The sequence below is a fragment of the Bos indicus x Bos taurus genome, chromosome 19 (genome assembly GCF_003369695.1).
Source record: "Bos indicus x Bos taurus breed Angus x Brahman F1 hybrid chromosome 19, Bos_hybrid_MaternalHap_v2.0, whole genome shotgun sequence".
In the NCBI taxonomy this organism is placed as follows: Eukaryota; Metazoa; Chordata; class Mammalia; order Artiodactyla; family Bovidae; genus Bos; species Bos indicus x Bos taurus.
The window spans coordinates 49,196,518-49,224,038 of record NC_040094.1 but is presented as its reverse complement, the minus strand read 5'-3'; the positions used below and the strand labels follow the sequence as shown (position 1 = coordinate 49,224,038).

The following is a 27,521-nucleotide window of genomic DNA, read 5'->3' as shown; positions in this document are numbered from 1 at the left end:
CTTGCCTCAAAAGCCCTCAAACTTCCAGGCTCTGTGAGGGATCCTTCCTGTCTGCCTCTCTGGGCAATGGTTGTATGGAGGGGCGCCCTGGGTGAAAGCAGGCAGGGTACCACGTGACACTTCCTCCCCCTCCCTCACTCCCAGACCCTTCGAGCAGCCGGCAAGACCTACATGATCTTTTTCGTGGTCATCATTTTCCTGGGCTCCTTCTACCTCATCAACCTGATCCTGGCTGTGGTAGCCATGGCCTACGCTGAGCAGAACGAGGCCACCCTGGCCGAGGATCAGGAGAAAGAAGAGGAGTTTCAGCAGATGCTGGAGAAATTCAAAAAACAGCAGGAGGAGCTGGAGAAGGTCTGGACTTGAGGAGGTGGGGGGAGGGGAAGATCCAGGGGTCTCCCTGTCCCTCAGCCCGGGTACCCTGGGCATGCTGAGGGGCACGGGGAGGTGCGGGATGGGGGCTGCGAGACAGGGGATGGGGAGCAGAAGGCTCAGGCTGGAGGTTTGGTGGGGTGGGAGGCTCCCAGGCAGTGGAAAGAGTATTTCGTAGCTCAGTGCCTCAGTTTCCCCATATATAACCAGGAATCTGGAGTAGTTAAACCTGAAGTAGCCTTCCAGATCAAATACCTATGATTTTATGATTTTTTATGGGCAGTGTCTGGGTCCAGGCTGAGGGAAAGGTGGGTGTTGATGAGGCCCCAGGGAGCAGCTGTGCATTCACCCATCCACCTCATGAAGTGCAGGGTCAGTTAAGGCTTCAGAGAAGGAAGGGTCTTCAGGGATGAGGGTCCTCAGTCACTTTGGTCCCTATCCTGTCATCCCCCCACCAACCACCCCTATTGCAGTAGACTGGGTGCAGGCCAAAAAGAGAGGTCCCCAGCCTGAAGGACTCAGGAGGAAGCTCTGAGAGTCCATCCCCATGGCTTGGCGATGGACTTATGTCCATTACCCTTGCTGGTCCACAGGCCAAGGCCGCCCAGGCTCTGGAAGGTGGGGAGGTGGACGGGGACCCAGCACACAGCAAAGACTGCAACGGCAGCCTGGACACATCGGCGGGGGAGAAGGGGCCTCCGAGGCCAAGCTGCGGCACAGACAGCGGTATTTCCGATGCCATGGAAGGTGAGTGCCCAGCATCCCCAGACCCATCCTGCCCACCCTGCCCATCGGGCCACTCCAGCTCCCGGGGTGGGGGCAGGGAGGGCCTGGCTGGGCCCAGCTTCAGGACAGTAACTTAATATTGGCATCGAAGAAATGGCCGTGATAAATATAGTCCTGGCTTAACCTGGCCCGATTCTGGCCACAAGGCCAGGCTGCGTCGGGAACTGGGGGCTTCCGGGCGGCCTTGTGGGCTGCCAAGGCAACGGGAAAGGACAGGATAAGAATACTAACCAGGAAGGCCCAATGTTCCGGAAACTGGAGATCCTGTTCCACAAATATCTTCTGGGTAAAAGCTAAAGGTCAAAGTCAAACTCTGCCCAGATAGAGCCACAGACCCCCCAAAAAACCCCATGCCGCCCCCCAGGCCTCAGGAGACTAGGTAACAAGGATAGGTGGGTAGACATACACATGGATGGATGGTTGGAAGGATGGACAGATAGTGAGTGGGTAGGTGGGTGGATGGATGGGTGAGTGGATGGATGAGTGAGTGGATGGATGAGTGAGTGCATGGATGCATGGGTGAATGGATGGACAGATGGTTTGATGGATGGGTGGGTAGGCTGAAAGATTAATGAACGGGAAGAGACACAGGTGTGTGGATGGATGAGAGGGAGGAGGAGGAGGAAATAATGCAGGAAAGAAAGATGCAGGGAAATCTGACATCAGAAGGATTGGGTCCCCTCCCCAGGTGTCTTGCCTTTTGGCAGGAAGGACTTGAAGGACTTTGCAAACCTCTATCCCAGCTGACCTTGCCTGAAGGGCATCCAGGTGTCTGTGCCCTGACAGAGAACACCCCAGGGGATGCTGGGCAGAGCCAGCCAAGGAGATCACTCAACACTGCCCTTGCTGGGACCACTGTGGGAAGTTTGGGACCTCAGACACAATTTGAGGCACCTGCGGTAACACCTGGGTTGGGAGTGCGGGTGTTACTGTCAGAACCTGCAGCCTTTGGGAGATCCGGTTTACTAATTGCTGGATGGGGGAGACACTCAGCCGTCCCCTCCCTGGGGTGTCCCATTCAGGCCTTCAAACCCACATGTCTATGGGACAGCCCCTGACTCCAGTTCCCTTTCCTCATCTATGACATGGGGGCACTAATATTATTACCTCATACATTTTTCGTGGATTAAATGATATCACGCCCTGGCTGAGAACTCCCATGGGCACCAGAGGCCTGGAAGACCTGGAGGAGATGTAGCATATCCATGGGCCTGACAGAGCCCCAGGGGTTTAGAACTGGAGGGGCAGGAACAGGGCATGTTTCCAGGAAGCTTACCCTGGTGGGGAAGGACTGGCAGGGTCCGGTCTGGAGGAGCCGGCAGCAGTGTGAGGCAGAGCCCCCAGGGAGGACTCGGTGTGCTCCTCAGAGGCTCTGGCCAGCAACAGTTGGAACTGAGACCCAGCCTTCTGCAGTGGCCTCCTGCCTCTCCCTGAGGCCCTTGGGCCCCTCCCTAGCCGGGATCGCAGCCCTGGGCCATAGGTAGTGGATGGAAGTCACCCTATGACATAGGGGGATTTTGTGCTGAAAAGGTGGAGCTGAAGTAGAGCACTGGGAGAAGTGACCTGGGGTAAGGCTTCTGAGGGCATGGCTCTTTATGGGGCTGCTCTGGTGGCTCAGACAGTAAAGAAGCTGCCTGCGATGCAGAGTTGTGATCCCTGGGTCGGGAAAAATCCCCTGGAGAAGGAAATGGCAACCCACTCCAGTATTCTTGCCTGGGAAATCCCATGGACAGAGGAGCCTGGCCGGCTACAGTCCATGGACTCAAAGAGTCAGATACTACTGAGAAACTCCGGGAGTTGGTGATGGACAGGGAGGCCTGGCCTGCTGCAATTCATGGAGTTGCAAAGAGTCGGACACGACTGAGTGACCGAACTGAACTGAACTGAACACCTTCAGTTTCAAGGGACTGGTCACTGGGGACGCGGAGCACTGCGGGTGGGGCCATGTGGGCGGGGTCTAGGGGTGGGTTTTGAGAGTGACCCACTGAGAGGCGGGGCTTGGGATGGGCATCCCCAAGAGGGCGGGGCTTGAGGTGTGGCGCTCTGAGGGGCGGGGCTTGGAAGGTGGGCTCAAAGTTGGAGGTGGAGGAAGGAGCAGGTGAGGGGGCGGATCCTCATCTGCAGTCTGTTTTCAGAGCTGGAAGAGGCCCACCAGAAGTGCCCACCATGGTGGTACAAATGTTCCCATAAAGTGCTGATATGGAACTGCTGCACCCCGTGGGTGAAGTTCAAGAAGATCGTCAACCTGATCGTCATGGACCCCTTCGTGGACCTGGGCATCACCATCTGCATCGTGCTCAACACTCTCTTCATGGCCATGGAGCATTACCCAATGACAGAGCACTTTGACAGTGTGCTCAACGTGGGCAACCTGGTACGGAGGGGGCACGGGGGAGGTGGTCCTTGCTGGGCAGGACGAGGGAGGGGCCAGGGGACAAGGGAGAGGTGGTCCTTGCTGGGCAGGACAGGGGAGCGGCCACAGGGCCCACGGGCTGTGTGGAAGTGAGGGGCACGATTAAGGGCATAAAGAGACAGGCTGGGGTTATTTTCCTAGCATATGGGAATACAGCGACATGAGTTGATGTACCAGGGGAGGTACATGGGGTGATCCGTGGAATTTGGGTTTCGGGGTATTTGGGGGCAGAGAGAGTGGGGATGAAGTACTGGCTTCTTAAGATCAGGACTCTAGGGTTTCTGGAGTCCAGATCATGCCCTGGAGGCAGAGATGGGGGAGTGGGAGCTTGGGGGTGGGGAGTGAAGTGCTGGATGGCAAGTCTCTCCACTTTCAGAGGTTGTTGTGGGCCCCTGGAGAAGGGCACGGCAACCCACTCCAGTGTTCTTGACTGGAGAATCCCATGGACAGCGGAGCTTGGAGGGTTATGGTCCACAGGGTTGCAAAGAGTCGGCCATGACTGAAGTGACTTAGCCCAGGGGCCTAAGAGAGACCAAGGGACCCAGAAGATAGGGTGTAGAGCCATGGGCACCCAGGCCCAGGAGGCCCCAGCTCACCCTGAAGGCCCCAGGGCATCATTCCCCAGCCCTGAGGCCCCCTGCCCGCTCCATTTCTCCAGCACGACCAGGCCAGCTCCCCTCTCAGCCCTTTCTGCTCCACTATTGTTGACACACACTGATCCGCCTGCTTATCCCTGCCCATTAGGAGCATTATCACCTCGTTGCCAGCCCCGGTGGAGCCTGACAAAGGGAAAAAGCCGCTGCCTCCTCCTCCAGCCCGGCCCCACCCTTCCCGATTCCCTTCTCAATCTGTCCAGGGTGGCCAATGGGCTAGATGCTCCCCCCACCCTGAGGGTGAGGGGAGCCTAGGGAGAGTTAAGATGTGGGACCTGGAGCAAGATGAGGCTGGGGTGGGCAGCATGGGAATCAGACCCTGGACTCCCCAGCCCACGAGGCACCCACATCTACGCCATGGAGATGCCCGAGGCAGCTATGGCCAGGCTGGGCTGGAGGGGCAAGGGCGGGCTTGGGACTCGCCGCGCAGCTGCTGGGGTGTGTGTGATGGGCCCAGCCCGCCGCCTGCCCACCCCCTGCCCACACTCTGCTGCTGTCTGGGCACCTGCTATGGTTAGGGACAGCTCCTGGGCGGGGCTCAGCATGTGCCTGGGCAGGCTGTGGACCCGGGGCAGCTGGTGCCTGGCAGGAGGGCGGGGGCCATGCCCAGGGAGCTTTTAGGGGCTCTGAAGCCCTCAGACAAGTCCAGGATTGTGGGGGATCAGCTCTGGTTTTCACTGATCCTCAACTTCACCTCCTGTCTGACCCCCCATCACCCCAGATTTCTGAATCCATCAAGATTTTCTGGGTCCTGGGACCACCCCCCGCCCCACCCCCGCCAACTAGGGTAGAGAGGCTGTAGAGTGTAGAGACAGGAAACTGAACTAAGCACCCCAAGACCTGGGTTTGAGACCTAACCTCATATGGACAGCGTGATTGAGAGCTTGTTGCTGACTTCTCGGAGCCTCAATCTTCTCTGGGATGGACGTGGTGATCATCCCTCCCAGCTTCGTGGAGATCAGGATACTGATGAGGCCATAACATGAAACACAGAATGCTCTACGAGTGTCAAATATTATTATGAGTGGGTTGAGACCCCAGGAAGTCAAGTGACAGGCCCACAGTCACAAGGCCAGGAAGAGATGGGCCCTGGTCTCTGAGCAGTACCCACTCTGCCCAGTGGCATGGCTGTTCAGCTCCTCATTCATTCACACACACCTGTGGGCCATGGGTACACATGTACCATGCCCGCCCCCTTGGGGCTCTGTCACCCTCTCTTCTGGCCTCGAGGGCTCTGCCCGGAGGTTTAAGAGTGGGGTGGGAGACTCTGGAGGCCCTGTGCCCCTGAGGCTTTGCACACCCCACCCCCCGCAGGTCTTCACAGGCATCTTCACAGCTGAGATGGTGCTGAAGCTCATTGCCATGGACCCCTACGAGTACTTCCAGCAGGGCTGGAACATCTTCGACAGTATCATCGTCACCCTCAGCCTGGTGGAGCTGGGCCTGGCCAATGTGCAGGGGCTGTCGGTGCTCCGCTCCTTCCGTCTGGTACATGAGGCCCCGGGACCCGGGCTGAGGGAGGGTGGGGTGTGGATGCTTGGAGGACACAAGCAGAAACCCCCAAGAAGTCAGAGGACTGGAAAGGAGGCCCCTCTGCCCTCGTGTGCACCCCTCTGCCTCTCAGAAGCTTTCTCACTGGCAAAAGGGAGAAAGATGCCCTCCTCCTTATCACACAGGGCTGCTGGTAGACCAGAATGACAGCCCAGGAGCTGCCATTTGGACTTGACTCCTAGGTGAACTTGGGGGGACAGTGGGGCGGGGACTTCAGCCCATATTGCAGGCCTGAAAACTGAGGCTCAGGAAGTTCATCAGTAGTGGGATTAGGACTCTGAATTAGCATCCTTTTCACCACCTCGTAGGGACCTTTCATGCACCCACAAAAATGTAGAGAAAGTAAGATACGCCTCTGTGTACCTTTCACCTGGCTCCAACGGCCATCAACATCCTGTAGTTATTGTTTTATCTGTCCCCCCACTTTTTGTGGGGGAGTATCTTAAAGCAAATCCTGAGATTTTATTTCACTTGTAAATGTTTTAGCTTTTATATGTAAGAGATGAGGACTCTTTCTTTTGATCATGTGAAGAGGATGAGGTGGTAGGATTCGAGCATTCCCGTTTAACAGAGAGGTAAACTGAGGCCCCATATCCCTCAGAAGGTAGGAGCTGGAGCCATTCAAAAGAGTTCTTTCTGGGAAACCCCTGGTGGTCCAGTGGGTAGGACTCTGCACTCTCAGTGCTGAGGGTCTGGGTTCAATCCCTGGGGTCCCTGGGTCTCACCAACCCCTGCATTCCCCCTGCCCGGCAGCTGAGGGTCTTCAAGCTGGCCAAGTCATGGCCGACGCTGAACATGCTTATCAAGATCATCGGCAACTCGGTGGGGGCGCTGGGCAACCTGACGCTGGTGCTGGCCATCATTGTGTTCATCTTCGCCGTGGTGGGCATGCAGCTGTTTGGCAAGAGCTACAAGGAGTGCGTGTGCAAGATCGCCGCGGACTGCAACCTGCCCCGCTGGCACATGCATGACTTCTTCCACTCCTTTCTCATCGTCTTCCGCATCCTGTGCGGGGAGTGGATCGAGACCATGTGGGACTGCATGGAGGTGGCCGGCCAGGCCATGTGCCTCACTGTCTTCCTCATGGTCATGGTCATCGGCAACCTGGTGGTGAGTGCGTCTGACTGGGTGGCTCCCGAACCCTTGCCCAGAAAATCCAAGTGTCCCAGGCATGTCCGTGCCTTCGTTGTTTACTTGCTAAATTGTGTCTGACACTTTTGTGACCCTATGGACTGTAGCCCACCAGGTTCCTCTGTTTGTGGGATTTCCCAGACAAGAATACTGAAGTGGGTTGCTATTTCCTTGTCTAGGGGATCTTCCTGACGCAGGGATCAAATCCTGCCTTGGTAGGTGGGTTTTTTACCACTGAGCCACCAGGGAAGCCCATCCATGCCTTTATTTCCCTTAAATCGGACTGTTGAAGGGTTCTTTTCCTATGAAACTGTGTTGTGTAAAATCGCTGACACGTGATTGTTTTATTCCTCCCCTGACCCTAGACGGCAGTTTTGTATGGTTTAACCCAGTGGCTCTCAAATTTTAACCTGCTTCAAAACTCTTGTGAGTTTCTCAAAACCTAGATTCCCAGTCCCAGCCCCCCAGAGTCAGGCGAGGCAGCTCTGAGCCAGGCCCCCCAAACCTGCATTTCTAATGAGCTCTGGGTGATGTCCTGTGCAAGTAGGTGAGACCTAGTGTTTTGGGGAAAGTAACATGATAACCGGAGTCAGACTGGCCTGTGCTCCAGTCCCAGCTCCTTCGCCATCTGTGTGACCTTGAACGAATCACTGCTCTCTGGTCAGCTGGGTTCTCTAACTCCACATGGGAGAAAAATGGTAGACTCCTCAGGGCAGCAGTGCCTAACCTTTTTGGCACCAGGGACCGGTTTCATGGAAGACAATTCTTCCGCGGACTGGCGTGGGGTGGGGGATGGTTTGGGGGTGATTCAAGCACACTGCCGTTACTGTGCATTGTATTTCTGGTGGTTCAGATGGTAACAAATCCACCTTCAGTGCAGGAGACACAGGTTCGATCCCTGGGTCAGGAAGATGCCCCGGAGAAGGGAATGGCTACCCACTCCAGTATCCTTGCCTGGAGAATTCCATGGACAGAGGAGCCTGGCGGGCTACAGTCTATGGGGTCACAAAAGAGTCGGACACGACTGAGTCACTAACACTTAACACTGTATTTCTATTATTATTATTACATCAGCTCCCCCTCAGGTCATCAGGCATTATATGCCAGAGCTTGGGGGCCCCTGCCTCAGCGGGTGGCCGGGGGGAGTGACCGTGATGGAAGAAGGCACAGTGTGGGTGGGTACCAGGAACTCCTGGCCCTTTTGTTCTCCTCCCCTCTCACCCTCTGCTCCTGGGAATCAGGCCCCGGGCGTTGGGAGGATGTGGAGATGGCCTGAACTGCATCTGTCCTGCCACTTTCTGGGTGGGGCGCTGGAGGAGGCAAGGGGGGTGCAGGGGCCCAGGAGAAATGGGATATGAGGTCGTGGTCCAGCTGACCAGAGTTTCAGCAGCCGGGCGGAGGGAGGCGTCTCTCCTCACCCCGCCGACCCTGCTCCTCGGGGCGGGGTCACCCCTGCCAGGAGAGCTGTGCCCGGCTGCCCCGAGCGGGGGCGATGCTACCCCGGGCAACAGCGGGTGGGAAGACGCACGTCCCCACGTTCCGCAAAGGCCGGTGGAATCCTTGAGCTGCTCCGTCAGCACTTCTCAGATAACGCTGAGCTCCGCTGCGGGCAGGGGCGGACCGGCGGCCGGGGGCGTCACCGCAACTGAGGAGGGGACGGTGGGATGGGGTCCCGACAGCCAGACAGCAGAACCCAGGCTGACTGCTCCAAGGAGGGGGTCTTAGGGAGCGGGGAGAGTAAAGGGAACGCCTCAGCAGGACTTTGGGGCAGGGTTCGTGATGGCGGGGTTGCAGGCTCTGAATAGATGTTTGTGAGGGCAAGTTTAAGCGGCCTGGGAGTGACTGTAAGCGTCGCAGTGGTTTCTGTGTACATGTGAACTCAAAACCATTTTAGGCCCCTACTTGCCGCTTTCTGACTGGGAAACTTTGAGCAAGTTATTTACAGTCTCTCTGGCCTCAGTTTTTCTCATCTGGAAAATGGGGATGAGGCGGGTAGTGACTACTCTGCTGGTGGTCGGAAGGATTAAACCGACCTAAGTGCTCAGCAAAGCGCTTGGCCCACGAGGCCAGGGGAGCTCAAAGGTTACAGGCATTCAGGGAGCAGTGGCAGATTCCACACCCGCCGTCAACCGGCGCCACACGCCAGGCGCTGGGCTCCTGCCACGTGCCGGTTCCTGCGCCAGGGGCTTTACGTGTATTATCCCTACTGCTCCTGACAACCCCATGAGGCAGGTAATGTTGGCTCTGTGCTCCCAGGAGGCATAGCCCAGAACCACACAGCGAGTGTGAAACAGCCTGGACTAGAAACAGTCTGCGTACTTTCAACAGCAAGAGCATCAATATCATCATTAGTGATACTAACGATGAGTTAGCATCAGGGTACCAGTGGTGACAGCCGACCTCTGTTCATGCTCATACAGCATTCGGAGCATTTCCGGATATTATTCTCTCTCTTTTTAAAAATTGTATTTATTTATTTATTTATTTTTGGCTTTGCTGGCTCTTCATCGCTCTGAGGGCTTTTCTCTAGTTATGGCGAGCAGGGGCTACTCTTCGTCGCAGCGTGTGAGCTTCTCATTGCAGAGGCTTCTCTTGTAGCAGAGCTCAGGCTGTAGGACACTCAGGCTTCGATAGCTGTGGCACATAGGCTCAGGAGTTGCAGCTCCTGGGCTTTAGAGCCTGGGCTCAATAGTTGTGGTGCATGGGCTTAGTGCCTCTGAGGCATATGGGATCTTCCCGGATCAGGGATTGAACCCATGTCTCCTGCACTGAGAGGTGGATTCTTTTCCACTGAGCCACCAGGGTGGTCCCCGGGTATTGATCTCTTAATGCTCACCAGCCTCCATGTGGTGTGTGCTGGATTCTGTTTTGTTTTTAATATTAAAATATTTAATAATATTTAACTTTAATTGTCTGTGTCGGGCCCCAGTTGCGGCACACAGGATCTTTCATCTTCCTTGAGGCATGCGTGATCTGTGGCATGGGAACTCTTAGTTGCATCATGATCTTGTGGGACCTAGTTCCCTGACCAGAGATCGAACCCAGACCCCTTGAATTGGGAGCTCGGAGTCTTAACCGTTAGACCACCAGGGAGGCCCCAGGGATGTGCTGTCTTATCTCTATTTTATAGACAAGAAAGCAGAGGCTCAGGGGGGTTCCTTAGTAACCTGTGCAGGATTTGAACCCAAGGAGTCAGGTCTCAGAATCCAGAACCACTGCACAGCACTGCCTCTGTATGTGCCCCCACGCCTCCCATCACACACACACACACACACACACACACACACACACACACCCTGAAACCCTTCTCAGGCCCAGCTCTGCAGCTCTCCCACTTTGCTCAAAGGGAGCAGAGTGGCCTGGGGAGGCGCGCTGCCAGCTCCTTGGGCACTAGCCCCGCCTACCACCCTCCCAGGCCTCATGGAAGCAAGTGTCTGCCAGAGGGCATGGGGCACCCTGCCAGGGAGGGTGGGGACCCAGGTCCCCAGCGTCCATGGCACTCAGGTACTTCCTTGGGGGTGAAGAAGAGGAAATGACCAGGTCATAGGGAACCCTCCCATCGGAGCCCACTCCTGGGGAACCTAATGTCCATCCCCCTTCCCTAATTTAACCCACCCCCCCATGCCTTGCCTGGGGCAGCTATTTCTGTCCCAGGCAGGAGCCGTGTGCAAACCCTGGTGACCCAGAGAGCAGCTAATTCCCATCTCAGATGTGTTTCTGGCAACTGGACACCTCCCCCCAGAGAGGGAAAGACAGACCAGTACATTGTGGTGGGGGGCAAAGGCAGGACAGTAGCCAAAAGGCATGGTGATGGGCGAATCCCCCAGCACATTGCCCCAGAGAGAGAAGATGAACAATACATAATAGATACATATATATTTTTTAATTTTTCTGCTCCAGTTCATATTTATTTATTTTTAATTGGAGGATAATTGCTCCTTCAATATTGCATTGGTTTCTTCCATATGACAATGTGAATCAGCTTTAAGTATACCTATATCCCCTCCCTCTCGAACCTCCCTGCCTATAATTATTTTAAAGATATGTCAACATGATAGTTAAGACAATGACAAAAAGACCTTAGAGGACACTGGTGAAAGCCAGACAGATTCACATGTACGGTCCTCCCCTGGTCACTCAGGGAATTGGTTCCAAAACCCCCTGTGTGTTAGTTGCTCAGTCGTGTTGACCCCCTGGACTGTAGCCCACCAGGCTCCTCTGTCCATGGAATTCTCCAGGCAAGAATACTGGGGTGGGTAGCCATTCCCTTCTGCAGGAGATCTTCCCAACTCAGGGATCAAACCTGGCTCTCCTGCATTGCAGGCAGATTCTTTTTCGTCTTGGGGGCTTCCCTAAGCCCTCAAGACCCCTTGCAGATACACAAATCTGGGGATACTCAAATCCGATAGAAAACGGCATAGTGCAGTTGACCCTACTTCTTTCGTGTCCAGTCGCACACTCAGCCCCACCCTGAGGCCCCCAGAGTAAGACCTGCCTCTGGTTGACAGGAGCCGGGACCTCCCCCTCCTCAGGCTGCACCGTCCTCCTCTGTCCTGGGAGGTGGGTTGATGGAAGATGGGGCCACTGCACTGCACAGCTTCTGGGGTGGCCATTCACACTGTAGTCTAAATAAATGATGTCCTCCAAAGTTGTGCAGGGCTTTCCAGGTAGCATCAGTGGTAAAGAATCCACCTGCCAATGCAGGAGATGCAAGAGACTTGGGTTTGATCTCTAGGTCAGGAATATCCCCTGGAGTAGGAAATGGCAGCCCACTCCAGTATTTTTGCATGGGCAATCCCATGGATAAAGGAGCCTGGCGGGCTACAGTCCATGGGGTTGCAAAGAGTTGGATATGACTGAGCGCACACACACACACAAAGTTGTGCAATGACAGGAAACCTGGATTCTGGTTCTGGATGTGCTGTGTGTCCTTAGGCAAGTCACTCCACCTCTCTGGGAGAACTCAGGCTCCTCATTCATGAAATGCAGAGCTGGCCTCAGAGTTCATCGCACTCCTCCCACTACCATGTAAAACCTTCTATTACTGCACACATAACAGCCCACACGTTTTGAGTGCCTACTGTGCTCTCTAGTTGTATCAACCTTTCAATCCTCACAACAACAACGTGAGGAGGTAGGTACTGGAATCATCGCCATTGTACAAATAAGGAAACCGAGGCACGGGGCAGCGATAGGACTTGCCTCTGGACACACAGCTAATCACTTGGGGTTCAAGGCCAAGCGGCATGGTTTCAAAGCCTGTGAACCCCAGTCTCTACTTTGTGCAAGCCCACTGCGTTGTAATTGTCTGATCAAATGTCTGTCTCTAGGCTGGGAGCAAACTGAGGCCAGTCATTCCTGCACACAGTGGGAGAGGCTCAGTAAATATCCGCCAAAAAATAAAGCTGAGGGAGGTAGACCAGTAGCCTCTTACGTCCCTTTCAGTGGGGATAAGATAAGAGTGTCAGTAGAGCAGGGAACCCCGGGGGAAGGAAAGGGAGTGAGCCAAGGTAGATCAGACGTCCTTCCACAGCAGCCGTGGACATACGTCTGAGTCCTGGGAACTCCAGGTGGCACTAGTGGTAAAGAATCCACATGCCAATGTAGGAGACGCAGGAGACATGGGTTCGATCCCTGGGTCAGGAAGATCTCCTGGAGGAGGAAATGGCAACCCAATCCAGTCCAGCATTCTTGCCTGGAGAATCCCACGGCCAGAAGAATCGGGCTGGCTACAGTCCATGGGGTTGAAAAGAGTCAGACACAACTGAGGACACAGGAGCACGTACCAGGAGCCCGTGGACTACTAGAAGTCCCACTTACAAGACAAGAGAAGGCTCAAAATAGGCTCCCAATGAATCCCCGAAGCTTGGAGACGGGAGCCCTAGTTTTTGATCTGCATCCTCTAGCAGTGGAAGTGGAGGACAGAGTCGTGGAAGAGTCCGTGTCCCCCAGTGGGCCTCCTCAAACCCTGCCTCCGCCTTGGTCAGCAGAGTCCTCTCCTGCCCAAGCCTCAGTCTCCTTATCTGTAAAGTGGGCACGACTGTAGCACTTCTCAGCTCCAAGAGCAGTTTTGAGGGTTCTGTTAGGTGCTGCTGCTGATGTTTAGTCACTCAGTCGTGTCCAACCATTTGCAACCCCAAGGACTGAAGCCCCCTGCTCCTCTGTCCGTGGAATTCTCCAGACAAGAATACTGGAGTGGGTAGCCATTCCCTTTTCCTGGGGATCTTCCCAACCCAGGGATCAAACCCAGGTCTACTGCATTGCAGGCAGATTCTTTACCATCTGAGCTACCAGGGAAGCCCTCTCTTAGATGATGCCCCTCTTTAATGCCCACCAAGAGGTAGGTCTGACTTGGAGGCCCGAGGACCCTCATGTGGACTGAAGGTGGCACCCTCGGGGCCCCGCAGCTAAGCTCAGGCTCCCCCTCACCTCCTGCTCTCCAGGTCTTGAACCTGTTCTTGGCCCTGCTGCTCAGCTCGTTCAGTGCCGACAGCCTGGCGGCCTCGGATGAGGATGGCGAGATGAACAACCTGCAGATTGCCATCGCTCGCATCACGTGGGGCATCGGCTTCGCCAAAGCCTTCCTCGTGGGGCTGCTGCATGGCAAGGTGCTGAGCCCCAAGGTTATCATGCTCAGCCTTGGAAGCATCGGCGAGGATGGGGAGGCCGGCGAGGCTCCAGAAAGCGCCCCCGAGGATGAGAAGAAGGAGCCTCCACCCGAGGAGGATGGCAAGGACCTCAAGAAGGACAACCACATCCTGAACCACGTGGGTCTGGCTGACGGCCCTCCCCCCAGCATTGAGTTGGACCACCTCAACTTCATCAACAACCCCTACCTGACCATCCACGTGCCCATCGCCTCCGAGGAGTCTGACCTGGAGATGCCCACAGAGGAGGAAACTGACACCTTCTCTGAGCCTGAGGATGTCAAGGTAAGCCCGTAGCAAGGTCCAGATTCAGGGCTTGGGAGTCAGACAGAGACGACTCTGCATTTATGTATGACCTTGAACATGGCACAAAGCCTCTCCAAGCCTCAGTTTCTCCATCTGTAAGGTGGGGTAATGGTACCTACCTTGTGGTGTTACTGTGAGCATTAGATGAGATGCTGTGTGCAGAGCATCTCTGTGAATGGTGACATATAAATACCATTATTATGACCCGCTCCACTTGTCTGAACACCCCAGGCCTTTCCCTGCACTCCTGCCCTGCAGCTCCTCCTGGGTCCCCTCTCACCAGCAGGTGGCGCTGTGAGATAGCATATTCTCACCTGAGAAGCCTGAATCCAGGGCTGGAACCCAAGGGGCCTCTCTTAACCCTGCCCTGGGGTTAAGAAGCCCCTACCAAGTTCTTGCTATTATCGTCTGTTTCTGTGTAGACGCCCCCTGGTGGTGGTGGGGACCCGGTCCCAACTTCCCAGCGTGGGCCAGAGTGCCAGGTCTGGGCTGGAGACACTGAGGAGAGGGGGGTCAGAGATCCAGTGGGGTGGAGCCGAAGAACTGGAGAGCTGGGCCCCAGCCTCAGTGGGAGCCCTGATGCCCACCCCCTGCCCCTGCCCCTCCCCTGTAAGGGTTGGGGAGGCCCTGGCGGTTGCCCCCAGAAGCTCAGGTTGAGCCCCTCACCCACCATCCAGCTCCATCAGGGGAAGGATCAGCACATAAGCTAGGGCAGGGCCCCCTGACCACCCCCACCCTGGCAGCGTGGGCCCAGCAGGCACCAGAGCCTGAATAAACTTTGCCCTGAAAGCTCTTGACTCCTTATTCCCCCCAAATACGTGGCATACTAAGTTACCAGGGAGCCGAGCGCCTGCCAAGCTATAAATACCCCTGGAAACGTGGCACCAACCTCGGTATGAGGAGTGGGGGTGGAGAAGGGCCGGACAGCAGCCGGGCCAAGGTGCTGGGGACTCTGGAGGGGGCGGGCACAGCTTCCGAGGGGCGGTGAGAAGTGGGGGGCATAGGCAGGGCCAGTGGCTCAGCGGGCATCCTGCCCGACCTAATGCCCCGTGCCTCAGTTTCCCTTTCTGTCAACTGGGCACCAGGCCCTCCCTTTCTGGCCACCATTCTGACAGCTGCCCCCGCCACCATCCCATGACCCTCTCCATTTTCCTTTTCAGGGGCCTCACCCCAGCCATAAAGGGGGCCCCTTGAGGAGTGGAGGCTGGGCCAGGAGGAGGTGAGGGAGGTCTGGCCAGGCTGGAGTACCAGCCCCCTACCCCCACTCTTTCTGAATCCCGCCATCCTTCCTGGATTCCTCAGCTGAACAGAGCGTAAGAGGGCTCGGACCTTGCTCCATCCTGACCCCTTCCCTTCTAGCCAGCATCTCTGAGCCTCTTCAAATCCAAGTGCCCTGAGGATAGGGCCAAGGCCTGGGTCCTTCTGCACAGAACCCAGTGCTGGCTCCACAATCCAGGGCTGAATGAATGAATGAGTCTGTGAATGAATGAGTCTGCTCCACCCCCCACCCCCGCTTCCCCTTCTCCCTTCTGGGCCCTCCCCTCGGGGCTCCCATCTGGACCCCCTCTGCCCCACGTGACCCTGTGGCCTCTGCAGAAGCCGCTGCAGCCCCTGGATGGGAACTCCTCCGTCTGCAGCACTGCTGACTACAAGCCCCCTGAGGACGACCCCGAGGAACAGGCCGAGGAGAACCCTGATGGGGAGCAGCCTGAGGAGTGCTTCACCGAGGGTGAGGGCCAGCCCGCCGGGATGCCTCCCCCAGCCCGGCAGACCCTGGAAGGGGCAGGCCAGGCTAGGGCCCGAGGAGAGCCTCAGCCTCAGCTCACCGTCTCCTTGGGGACGGCCTGGGGACAGGCGAGTCACCAAAAGCAGCAGGGCCTTCTTCCTCCGATGGTGCCCTGCCCTTCCGCACCTGGGAGAATGCGACCCCAGGAAGGGGTATCAGAGCAGATGCTTCTGAGCCCCTGCCCCCTCTGCCCCCTGCCGTGTGTGCCGTGGGTGACAATCCCAGCAGCCCACAGGCTGCTGCACAGAATCCCCATAGAGCCCTGAGTATGGCCGGCACGAAGCAGGCGCTCAGCACTGGCTTCTCTAAGGCTGTCTTTCTCAGCTTCGTCTTCCAGAAAGAGGCCTGCCTGGCCCTTCCGGAACATTCTTTGCCCAGAGAGTTTGGGTTGTGCAGAGTGGAGGCTGCCTGGGGGACGTGGGGGAGGATGGGGACAGCTGAAAGCCGTGGAACCTGCGTGGGTGGCCCGCACCCCTGTTCTCTGGCGTGTCTCTGCATGCAGTCAGGGTGGGGAGGGGGCATATCCTGGGAAGGGGAGGGGGGGAAACGGGCTGACCGTGACGGGTGCCCCTGCCGCCCTCCCTCCCCAGCCTGCGTGCAGCGCTTTCCCTTCCTCTACGTGGACATCTCCCAGGGTCGAGGGAAGAAGTGGTGGACCCTCCGCAGGGCCTGCTTCAAGATCGTTGAGCACAACTGGTTTGAGACCTTCATTGTCTTCATGATCCTGCTCAGCAGTGGGGCCTTGGTAGGCGCCGCCCTGAGGGCCGGGCATGGGCAGGGGCAGGGGCCAGGCTGGAAGCAGGCTGTCCCAGGGCTCCCTCCTTTCTGCACCATGGGAGGAACACTTGCTGGACAGGCCCGAACCCAGAGAGAGAGCCCTGAAGAACTCACCAGTGCTTCCAGGGTGTGTGGCAGACTGTGCTCATTTTCACAAAGAGGCAGATGGGCTCTGACCCTGTGTGCCTCCCTGGCTGACAGGTCCCGACCAGGGAGCAGGTGGGAAGGGAATATGGGGTGGGGGGGCCAGCCTGTGTCACAGCAAACCCCCTGCAGGTTAGTGAACATTCCTATCATTAGGTCTGGGGAAGGGGAGCTGAGGGGCTTCCCCCCACCAGGAACTCCCCCGCTCACCCCCACGATGGGTGCGGGGAGTCTGCCCCCGCATCTAACCCCAGTGCCAGACCCCTGGGAACCAGCAGCTGTAGGGACATGGCTGCTGCCCCAGCCTCCGGGCCCTGGCCACCCGCCTGCTGGTGCCCCCAGGCCTTCGAGGACATCCACATTGAGCAGCGGCGAGTCATCCGCACCATCCTGGAGTACGCCGACAAGGTCTTCACCTACATCTTCATCCTGGAGATGCTACTCAAGTGGGTGGCCTACGGCTTCAAGGTGTACTTCACCAATGCCTGGTGCTGGCTCGACTTCCTCATCGTGGACGTGAGTCCGCCCCACTCCCGCCCAGCCCCGCCGCCAGCTCCGGAGGCCCTCCTTGGGGCCAAGGCCCCGAACTCCCTGACCACCTGCCCTCCCGTTTGCAGGTCTCCATCATCAGCCTGGTGGCCAACTGGCTGGGCTACTCGGAGCTGGGACCCATCAAATCCCTGCGGACGCTGCGGGCCCTGCGCCCCCTGAGGGCACTGTCTCGATTCGAGGGCATGAGGGTGGGTGTCGAGGGGGACTGTGAGTAGGGCTAAGGATTGGGGGAGCAGCCACAGCTTGGAAGGGGGCTGGGGGCGTGTCTGTACTCTGGCCACCACCGGGAGTCAAGGTTTGGGGGTCCCCCAGGCAACTGATGGCAAAAGGAGAAGCAGGTGGCAGAGGATGAGATGGTTAGATAGCATCACTGACTCAATGGACATGAATTTGAGCCAACTCCGGGAGGACAGACGAGCCTGGTGGGCTACCGTGCATGCGGTCGCAAAGAGTCGGACACGACTGAGTGACTGAGCGACAACAACAACAAAAGGCACCCCCACACACCAGCCCAGGTGCCCGTTCCTGCCCGCAGCCCCCTCCTTCACTCCTCTCTGCCACCACTAGGGGGCAGCAGAGGCCGCAGCCACTCCCAGGAAGGGCCTGAGGGCACCCAGGCAGGAGAGGAAGGAAAGGTCTGTGGGTTTATAGGTGACTCTCCCCAGCCTCAGACTGGGGCCCCCCAGGGCTCCGAGCCTGCCCATCCTTCCCTCAGGCCGCTGAGGGCGGAAGTGACAGGTAAATACAGGGTTCAGGCAAGACCAAGGGGACTTCCCCGGCTAAGGCTGGAAGTAGGGGTTCTGTTAAGAGCAAGGCCTACTCTGGGCGGGACAGACTTCCATGAAGCAGATGATTGCAGATCAGCAGGGCACTCAGCCTGGGGTCTCCCATACAAGAGCCCGGCCCAGCCAGGGACCCCTCCCCACTGGGGGAAAATGACCTGGCCATGGCCACACAGCTGGTTGATGCCCCAGCCAGGAATAGAATTGCCCTGGGCATCACCGGGCTTACACCACTCACTTTGTCTGGAGGTCATGAAACCACTTCTCCTTGAAAACAGATTAATTCTCAGATTCAGCTCAGCCGGAAACAATGAGGTTGGCCTGTGTGGCCAGGGCTGGCTGGGCACAGAGCTCCAGTCCCCAAGGTTCCTGCTGCTTCACAGGCTCCGTTCTTTTCTGGGTCTTTGTCTCTAATCCTGTGAGCAGATGAGCCGGGGGCCAGGTCACGGGGACTGAGTTTCCTATGGGGGCCGAGGAAAGAGTGTTTGTCTCCTGCCTGGTGACCCATGGCCGGGCTGCTTCCAGAGAAGCCCAGCTCCCCACCCTGGGCTGTTGGCTCCAGCGAAGCAGAGAGCCCTCTTCAGCCAGCAGGCCGGCAACCCCCTACCCCTGCTCCCTGCTCCCACCATCCCCCACCCCCACAAAAAGCCCAGTAGACTTCTCCTGCAGGCCTGGGTTCATTCAGATCAGCCCTCCTCCAGGAAGCCTTCCCTGCCTGGTCCCTTGGTTGGTGTGGGTGGGGAGTCCTCTCCCAGAGGAGTCTGGGTGATGCCCCCTACCCTGCTGCCTGGGAGGGGATCTGGCTGTGACTCCCTCCTCCCCACCCCCGGCCCCCAGGTGGTGGTGAATGCCCTCCTGGGAGCCATCCCCTCCATCATGAACGTGCTGCTCGTCTGCCTCATCTTCTGGCTCATCTTCAGCATCATGGGCGTCAACCTGTTTGCCGGCAAGTTCTACTACTGCATCAACACCACCACCTCCGAGAGATTCGACATCACCGAGGTCAACAACAAGTCCGAGTGCGAGAGCCTGATGCACACGGGCCAGGTCCGCTGGCTCAACGTCAAGGTCAACTACGACAACGTGGGCCTCGGCTACCTCTCGCTCTTGCAGGTGGTGAGTGTGACATGCGGCCCCTGCATGAGGCAGGGGTGGAGACGCCCCTGGAATCTCACTGGGACTGAGCCCACGGCCACTCCTCGTTAGGGAACCTCCCACCTGCCTCCAGGGCTGGAGGACCCAGAGGTCGTGTCCATACCTGTCTGTATTTTGATGGTCTGTACTTGATGCCTGCCCAGTGGGACTCGGAGCAGGCAGCTTCTGGGGTGGGCAGGGAGGGAAACTCATGGATGGTGGAAGCAGCTAGCAGCCCCTCCCCTCACACCCAACCACACTCTCGCAGGCCACCTTCAAGGGCTGGATGGACATCATGTATGCTGCCGTGGACTCCCGGGAGGTGAGTGGGGGTCCCCGAAATGTGGGCTGGTGAGTGAGCCAGGGGAGAGGACTCAGATCCATCCCCACCCCACGCCGCCTCCTCAGGAGCCCCCGAGACCCCACTGCCTACAGGGGTGGGTGGGCCCACAGTGGGACAGGGAGCAGGCAGCGTGTGCCCCCAGCCCACCCCGCATACCCGCCCCTGTCCTGTGACCGCTGCAGAAGGAAGAGCAGCCACAGTATGAGGTGAACCTCTACATGTACCTCTATTTCGTCATCTTCATCATCTTCGGCTCCTTCTTCACCCTCAACCTCTTCATTGGCGTCATCATCGACAACTTCAACCAGCAGAAGAAGAAGATGAGTATCTAGCCCGCCTTCCCCCCTGGGTTCTCCCTGCGCTGGGCTCCCTCCTCACACCCGCTTTGTCCACTCCTCCTTTCGTATGTTCACAAACACTGTCCGCGCACCCGATCGAGGCAGAGCCTGGGTTCCGATCCCACCAGGTGACCTTGAACTAGTGACGGGGCCAGTGTGAACCTTGGTTTCCTTCTGTACAAAATGAGGCTCGTGCTGCCTGCTTTGCCGGCTCATTCTGAGGACCCAGTGAAATACTGATGGAAGGTGGCCCAAAATGGGCCATGAGGGCTGTGCTGGCCCCTTCCCTCTGTCTGTCACCCACCCCCCTTTCTCTGGACCCTTCCGTCCCCCTTCCCTGCCTCCTTCAACCCCCATCTCTGGCCCTCTAAGCAGGTCTCCTTCCCTCTTCCCACCAGGCCCCCCTGCTGGGATGGGGGAGGGCTTTACACAGATGTTTGAGGTAGGGAAGTCCTGGAAGCTGAGAAGGGGGACTCTCCAACCTTACGGGCCCCATCCCATTGTACTTTGGAGGGAAAGACATCTTCATGACAGAGGAACAGAAGAAATACTATAACGCCATGAAGAAGCTTGGCTCCAAGAAGCCTCAGAAGCCAATTCCCCGGCCCCAGGTACCAGCCCTCTGGGCCCCTCCCGCTACAGCCCATATAAGGCTCCTGCCCAAGGGGGCCCTGTGCGGGGGATGCAGAAGGCAGGCTGCTCTCTGCCCACCAGGCTGTGTCCCTGGTGTGAGGCTGGGGCCCCCTGCAGGAAGGTTGTGCCCACCTGCTGGGAGGGGCACCTCTCCATAACGCCACACTTCATGTGCAAGCAAGAGCAGCCTGACAAACTCCAGTCACTGGTTTACCCCTTGCCTGACCCGCCCAGCGCCCCCAGCGTCCATTCAGCTCCTTAGCTGGTGGCCTCTGGGGGCAAGGGCCCCTGGAGAGGGGAGGAAGAGGATGTCCAGACAGCTCCCCCAGTGAGCAGCCACTTCGGGAGAAGGAGGAGGGGTTGCTGAGGGCCCTTAATTCGGGAAGAAGTTCCCAGAGAGAGGAAGGAGGCCCACAGACCCCACAGAGTGGCCCGTCTCCATGGGTCTCCCTGCCTCCCGAGGATGCCCTGATGCCTTCATTCTCTCTCTCTCGCCTCCCCACCCCCACACTCCTGTGTCGTGTCCTCTCGCCTCTCCTGCCGGTGCATGTCCTGCTCTGACCGCTGCCCGCACCCCCACCCCTGCTGCAGAACAAGGTCCAGGGCATGGTGTACGACCTGGTGACCAAGCAGGCGTTCGACATCACCATCATGATCCTCATTTGCCTCAACATGGTCACCATGATGGTGGAGACGGACGACCAGAGCCAGCTCAAGGTGGACATCCTGTACAACATCAACATGGTCTTCATCATCATCTTCACGGGCGAGTGCGTGCTCAAGATGCTGGCCCTGCGCCAGTACTACTTCACCGTCGGCTGGAATATCTTCGACTTTGTGGTCGTCATCCTGTCCATTGTGGGTGAGCAGGGCCGGGCTGGGCTGAGTCGTTCGGGAAGGCCCGGGGTCGCCCTCCTCATGTCCACACGCACACCTGCTCATGCACTTGGTATGCTTTTGCACACACACAGACACACACACACATGCATTTGCACCCGGTGTCTACACTAAATGCACAGAAGCACAGACGGTGGGTTCCCAGGCAGCCTGTTACCTGTGCACACACGAGTACAGCTCCAGAAGCATTCACCTGACCTGAAGATGCACGTTCAGGTCCCAGTGTGCTTTGGGAAAGACATAAGAAGATGGTTCCAGGACTTTCCTGGTGGCCCTGTGGCTAAGACTCTGCACTCCTGATGCAGGGGCCCCAGGTTCGATCCCTGGTCAGGGAACTAGATCCCGCATGCCACAACTAAAGATCCCACATGTTGCAACGAAGACCCATCACAGCCGAATAAATAAACTAAAAAAAGAAGATGGATCTAGCAGCCTTACGCACAGGAGAGGTGTGTGTAATTATGACAGTAACTAGCTGTCATTTATCCATCACTTACAGTTGGCCTGAACTAGGCCATGCACTTCACAGTATTAGCTGTGTAATTAGTAACTGTTCCTAACAAATGTCCTGAGACTGGGACTGTTGTCATCTCCATCTTACAGATGAGGAAACTGAGTCACAAACCAGGTAGGCGACATGCCCATCATCACACACCCAGAGCTGTTCTCCCCCTCACTCTCATCCATGGCATCTGTGAACAGCCTTGGCAATGGGCCTTACCCACCCCCCCATCCACTTTGGCACATCCCACCTCCACTGGGCTGCGTCAGGGCAGAGATGGAGCCCAGGACCCCAAGAGCCCTGGGAGAGTCTAATGGGTCAGGGCACTCAGGCTGTGCACTGAGCGATGAATTTCTACTGCTCCTTCCTGGGGTAGACGAGCCCAGCACTGCATGCCCCAAGGAGCTGCGCCTTCCCCCTGCTCCCCGACCCTGCCGCCCACCCCCAGGGCAGCAGTGCTTCCTCGAGGCTTCCTCCCTTGCAGGCCTGGCGCTCTCCGACCTGATCCAGAAATACTTCGTCTCACCCACGCTGTTCCGTGTGATCCGCCTGGCGAGGATCGGGCGGGTCCTGCGGCTGATCCGCGGGGCCAAGGGCATCCGGACGCTGCTCTTCGCGCTCATGATGTCGCTGCCCGCCCTCTTCAACATCGGCCTCCTCCTCTTCCTGGTCATGTTCATCTACTCCATCTTCGGCATGTCCAACTTCGCCTACGTCAAGAAGGAGTCGGGCATCGACGACATGTTTAACTTCGAGACCTTTGGCAACAGCATCATCTGCCTCTTCGAGATCACCACGTCGGCCGGCTGGGATGGGCTCCTCAACCCCATCCTCAACAGCGGGCCCCCTGACTGTGACCCCAACCTGGAGAACCCGGGCACCAGCATCCGGGGCGACTGTGGCAACCCCTCCATCGGCATCTGCTTCTTCTGCAGCTACATCATCATTTCCTTCCTCATCGTGGTCAACATGTACATCGCCATCATCCTGGAGAACTTCAACGTGGCCACGGAGGAGAGCAGCGAGCCTCTTGGGGAGGATGACTTCGAGATGTTCTACGAGACATGGGAGAAGTTCGACCCTGACGCCACGCAGTTCATTGACTACAGCCGCCTCTCCGACTTCGTGGACACCCTGCAGGAGCCGCTGAGGATCGCCAAGCCCAACAAGATCAAGCTCATCACGATGGACCTGCCCATGGTGCCGGGGGACAAGATCCACTGCCTGGACATCCTCTTTGCCCTGACCAAAGAGGTCCTGGGTGACTCCGGGGAGATGGACGCCCTCAAGGAGACCATGGAGGAGAAGTTCATGGCCGCCAACCCCTCCAAGGTCTCCTATGAGCCCATCACCACCACCCTCAAGAGGAAGCACGAAGAAGTGTGCGCCATCAAGATCCAGAGGGCCTACCGCCGGCATCTGCTGCAGCGCTCCGTGAAGCAGGCCTCTTACATGTACCGCCACAACCATGACGGCGGCAGGGACAGGGCCCCCGAGAAGGAGGGGCTGATCGCTGACACCATGAGCAAGATGTACGGCCCCGACAACGGGAACAGCGGTGTGCCGAGCAAAGAGGAGGAGAGGGGCTCCACAGGGGACCCCGGACCTGCCATGGGGCTCAGGCCCATCAGCCCCTCTGACGCACCCCTCCCTCCCGCCCCACCCCTGGGGCAGACGGTGCGCCCAGGGGTCAAAGAGTCTCTCGTCTAGCAAGTGGTGGTGAGGTGGCACAGCCCCGAAGCACCCCCTTGGTGCCTGCCGCTGAGGGAGCTAGGGCTGTGCGTCCGGGACTGACCCAGCTCCCTGGTGGGGACAGGCTTTGTCCATGCTGGGCTGTCACCCAGGCCATGGAAGGGGGGAATTGTACCTGAAGTCTCCACTCTGGGCTGAGGCCACTGCCTCCGCGATATTCACATTCAAGTTGCTCTCACCTCCTCGTGGGCCCTGCTGCCCTCCTCACAGCCCCGGGGGAGGTCAGAACATCAGAGTCTCTGCTCCCCACTTGGGAGGAGCCGGCCTGTGATGGAGGGATTGGCTGCCCTCCTGCCCCCAGAGTCTTAAGGGCTACTGACCTCTCTGCAGGCAGTGGCTCAGGCCTCAAGCTCCCTCTGGGACAAGGAAGTCTTCACCTCAGTGGGAGCAGACCTGAGCCCAGGGCCTGCCACCCTGTCCGGCCTCTGGGATGCGGCTCACCCTGCCTGCTCAGGAATTCTCAGGAGAAGGAAAACATCCCTGGTTCAGAAATGGCTCCATATACCCGGTGGTGGGTGGGTGGTGGGGAGGCCACTGGATGCTGAGACATTGGGTGGGTTGTGGCCCCTGAATCCTTTCCCGATTCATCCATTGCCCAGGCCCTCCGGCTCCCTGGCTGGCCCCTGGGAGAAGAGCAGAAGGGAAGATTCCCCTTGGGAATTATCTTTTTCTAGAAAGCACGATGGGGTGGGTAGCAGGGGTTGGATCCCACCAGTGTATTACTACACTGGGGGCTTCCTTGAACTGAGCACCCAGATCTCGGGTGGGGTCGGGGACCCTGGGGCTTGGGAAGAAGATTCCCGTCTTCCTCCTCCATCAGCACCACTTGGGCTCCTGGCAGCTTCCCTAGCCCCAGGGTCCCCTCCTCACCCCCCGCCACACCCTTCTCTTCCTCTTGCATCATCCTTCCCCCCCTCCTCAAAGTGGTCCTAAGAATGTTCTAGCTGAGCTCACGTTCGAGATTTCAACACTGAGGTGGGAACTGCTCACCTGGCTCAGGCCCAAGCGTCCAACTTCTGGCCACTGGAAGCTGTGCGATGCTTCTGTTGGCACCACCGATCTGGGCTCTTGTGAATAGACAGAGGCCGAGCTTGGAGGAGGGGGTGAGACACCAGCTCGGGGTCACTGGATTTACTCACCTGTGTGTGTGTGCGTGTGCGTCTGTGAACCACTGTGTCCCATAGAACCTGCATATGCATCTGTCTATGTGTATATCTGTGTGTGTGTGTGTGTGTCAGCGTGCCCTGGAGTGCTTAACCAGTGGGTATGCGTGTGTCTTCTCTGTCGGCCAGTCCGTGGAAGTGTCCTTGTGCTGTGAGTGTGTATGTGAGTGTGAACACACGTGGTAAGGTTTGCACACTGAGCCCCCCACCCCACCCCCACTGCACTTAGTTCCTCTTCTTTTTCTTCTTGTTTCTCGTGAACAGTTTGATTAAAACTCAGGAAGCAGCAAAACCTCCAAACAACATGTGTGTGTGTGTTTGCTTGTGTGCACGCCCACAGGCCGGAGCCTTCCTTTCTGTCTGCCCCACTCTGCCCGGACATTTCTTTCTTTCATGGCCGTGAGGGCACCCTTCTGCCTTCTCTGCTTCTCTTCCTCACACCCACTGCCCAGCCCCGCTCCCTGGCCCCGCCTGGGTCCTCTCTGGAAGGAGGCCCCTGCTTCTTCCATCTCTTCCTGCAGCAGTTCCGGCTCTTTCTTCAGAAGTTCCTCCAGGGGTCAGCCTCTTCTCTGACCAGCACCCTGCCCGTGTCCTTTCCTTCCTCCTCTTGGGGCCGGATGAGTGTGGCCCCAGAGCCTCAGCCTCTGTTGGACTGAACTCTCTCCACTGGGCCGGGTACAGAGCCAGCGTGGCTGAATAGGGTCCAGGCCTCCTCCCCCTGCAGACCCACAGCCATTGCACCTCGTCCGGGTGGGAACAGGCCCAAGCCAGGCCAGCAGAAGGCTCCTTTGTACAGTTCTTATAATAAACCTCCCGGTGCCTCGGACGAGTACGCTTTTTCCTTCTGTGCCTCTGTGTGCGGACGTGGACGGGAGCTGAGGGCGACAAGAAGGGCTAGGGGGATTGGAAACAAGTGGAGAAGCCTTGGGGAGCTGCCAGGTATTAGGGAGGGCAGGATAAGGAGGGCCCCAGCTCCCTCCTCTGGCTTAGTCTGGCTGGAACCCAGCCTCCTCAAGAGGCCAGATGAGGTCAGGAGTCGTTCCCTCACCCCTGCCCGCCCCACTAACAGGCAGCACCCACACTACCCCTCCCTGCCCACAACAGTACCCAGGAAATAGGCGTTGGGACCTGTATGCCCAGACCCTCCTCTCTGGAAGCCCCCATCACTTTTCTGCCTCACCCATGGCCTGTGGGTCCACGGTGTGGCCCTTCCCTTTCCTGAGGCCCAATCCCCTTTAGGATGCTGCCTCTGACCCCAGAGGACCCAGCATCCCATGGACCTATGACAAAGAGAAATATGTAGTGAGCTCAGGCCACAATCCCAGTGAGTGAAATATAAGTTTAGATTTAATTTTGCTTTCCGACAGCCAGGGCTGTATTCCTCTAAACTAGTAAATATTTAGTCCCTTTCAAGATTTCTGTATCCCCACTCCCCTTTTCCTGAGTCCTGAGGTTACATGGCTCCCCTGGCGGCTGGGGAGGGGCACCCACAGGCCACCCCAACCTCCCTCAGCCGTGTCCTTGAGCCCCTTCCCACCCTGCGGATGTCTTTGCCTGTGGGGGTGGGGTGCCAGCAGGGTTTCTGAGCCCACATGGGGGTGCTGAACCCCTTCTCAGAGGTGGGGAAAGCTCCTTCTCACTTTTTACTTTAAGTTTCTCCAAACCTCGGTTGGGGCTCTCTCTGTCCTCAAGGACAGGAGAGCTTGAGAGTGCCCCGATCTATGTTGCCCCTGAGCCTTGAATGGTGAAAGAAAAAGGTAAGATCCTGGGTGATAAACATAACCGAGGTTCCTATTCAGAACCATGTGCTTCCCCCAGATATCAATGCTACTCACCACCTCCTGAGGGTGGACTGTGCTTCCACCTACGTCACCATGCACTTCAGATACAAGAGGCCCTTCAAGGCTCACGACTGCCCTGCAAAGGACAGGTGGCTCAGTGGTAAAGAATCCACCTGCTAATGTAGGAGACGCAGGTTCGATCCCTGGGTCAGGAAGATCCCCTTGAGGAGGAAATGGCAACCCCTCTCCGGTATTCTTGCCTGGGAAATCCCATGGACAGAGAAGCATGGCAGATTACAGTCCAGGGGCCCTCAAAGAGTCCAACGCAACTAAGCCCCTGAGCACACACAAAGAAGGTTTTATTACAGTTATTTGTATTTTGCCTAAAGGAGGAAACTTGGTCCCTGAGAGGTTAAGAATGGGTGTTGCTTAACTGGGGTGCTGTTGGCAGGTAAGGCAGGAAAAATCTGCCCCTCCCACTGCTGTGTCTTCGCTGCCCCTGGCCCAGGAACGCCAGTGGCATCCACTAGTCATTTGACCATGGCCACAGCCCTGGAGGGGGCTTCCCTTATAGCTCAGTCAGTAAAGAGTCTGCCTGAAATGCAGGAGACCCGGGTTCAATTCCCGGGTCAGGAAGATCTCCTGGAGAAGGAAATGGCAACCCACTCCAGTATTCTTGCCTGGAGAATCCCATGGCCAGAGGAACGTGGCGGGCTATAGTACATGGGGTCGCAAAGAATCAGACACGACTTAGCAACTAAACCACCATGGCCCTGGAAGGGCTTCCCTGATAGCTCAGACGGTAAAGAATCCAGCTGCAATACAGGAGAGCTGGGTTCGCCTCAATCCCTCGGCCCTGGAGCACTTCCAGAGCTGTCAGTGTAGGGCAGGACCACCGTTTGTTGAGAATCGCCAGGTAACTGGGGGAGGCTTCCTGGCTGGTGTACTGCAGAGTTAGGGGTCAAACCAGCATTCTCTTTTTTGTTTTCAGATACATGTTCTGTGACTTGGCTTGGTTTCTCTTATCTATTTATTTTGGGCTGTGCTGGGTCTTCGTTGCTGTGCAAGAGCTTTCTCT

The 27,521-nt window shown here is 57.5% G+C and overlaps 1 protein-coding gene across 2 annotated transcripts in view; it reads left to right on the top strand.

The window, feature by feature from the left end:
* The window catches only part of SCN4A (sodium voltage-gated channel alpha subunit 4), a 52,976-nt gene extending 27,482 nt beyond the window's left edge, over positions 1 to 25,494 (top strand). Inside the window, exons 9-24 of one of the 2 annotated variants that reach the window (XM_027518351.1) lie at positions 145 to 354; positions 966 to 1,119; positions 3,294 to 3,532; positions 5,539 to 5,712; positions 6,529 to 6,885; positions 13,350 to 13,838; positions 15,456 to 15,588; positions 16,236 to 16,390; positions 16,909 to 17,082; positions 17,184 to 17,306; positions 18,738 to 19,016; positions 19,303 to 19,356; positions 19,560 to 19,697; positions 20,222 to 20,326; positions 20,940 to 21,210; positions 22,232 to 25,494. In XM_027518351.1, the coding sequence (XP_027374152.1) occupies positions 145 to 354; positions 966 to 1,119; positions 3,294 to 3,532; positions 5,539 to 5,712; positions 6,529 to 6,885; positions 13,350 to 13,838; positions 15,456 to 15,588; positions 16,236 to 16,390; positions 16,909 to 17,082; positions 17,184 to 17,306; positions 18,738 to 19,016; positions 19,303 to 19,356; positions 19,560 to 19,697; positions 20,222 to 20,326; positions 20,940 to 21,210; positions 22,232 to 23,457 (4,281 nt within the window). In that variant the 3' untranslated portion in view covers positions 23,458 to 25,494. The remainder of the gene's footprint in view (positions 1 to 144; positions 355 to 965; positions 1,120 to 3,293; positions 3,533 to 5,538; positions 5,713 to 6,528; positions 6,886 to 13,349; positions 13,839 to 15,455; positions 15,589 to 16,235; positions 16,391 to 16,908; positions 17,083 to 17,183; positions 17,307 to 18,737; positions 19,017 to 19,302; positions 19,357 to 19,559; positions 19,698 to 20,221; positions 20,327 to 20,939; positions 21,211 to 22,231) is intronic. The other variant, XM_027518350.1, reaches the window with a different exon arrangement.
* The last annotated feature ends 2,027 nt before the right edge of the window (positions 25,495 to 27,521 follow it).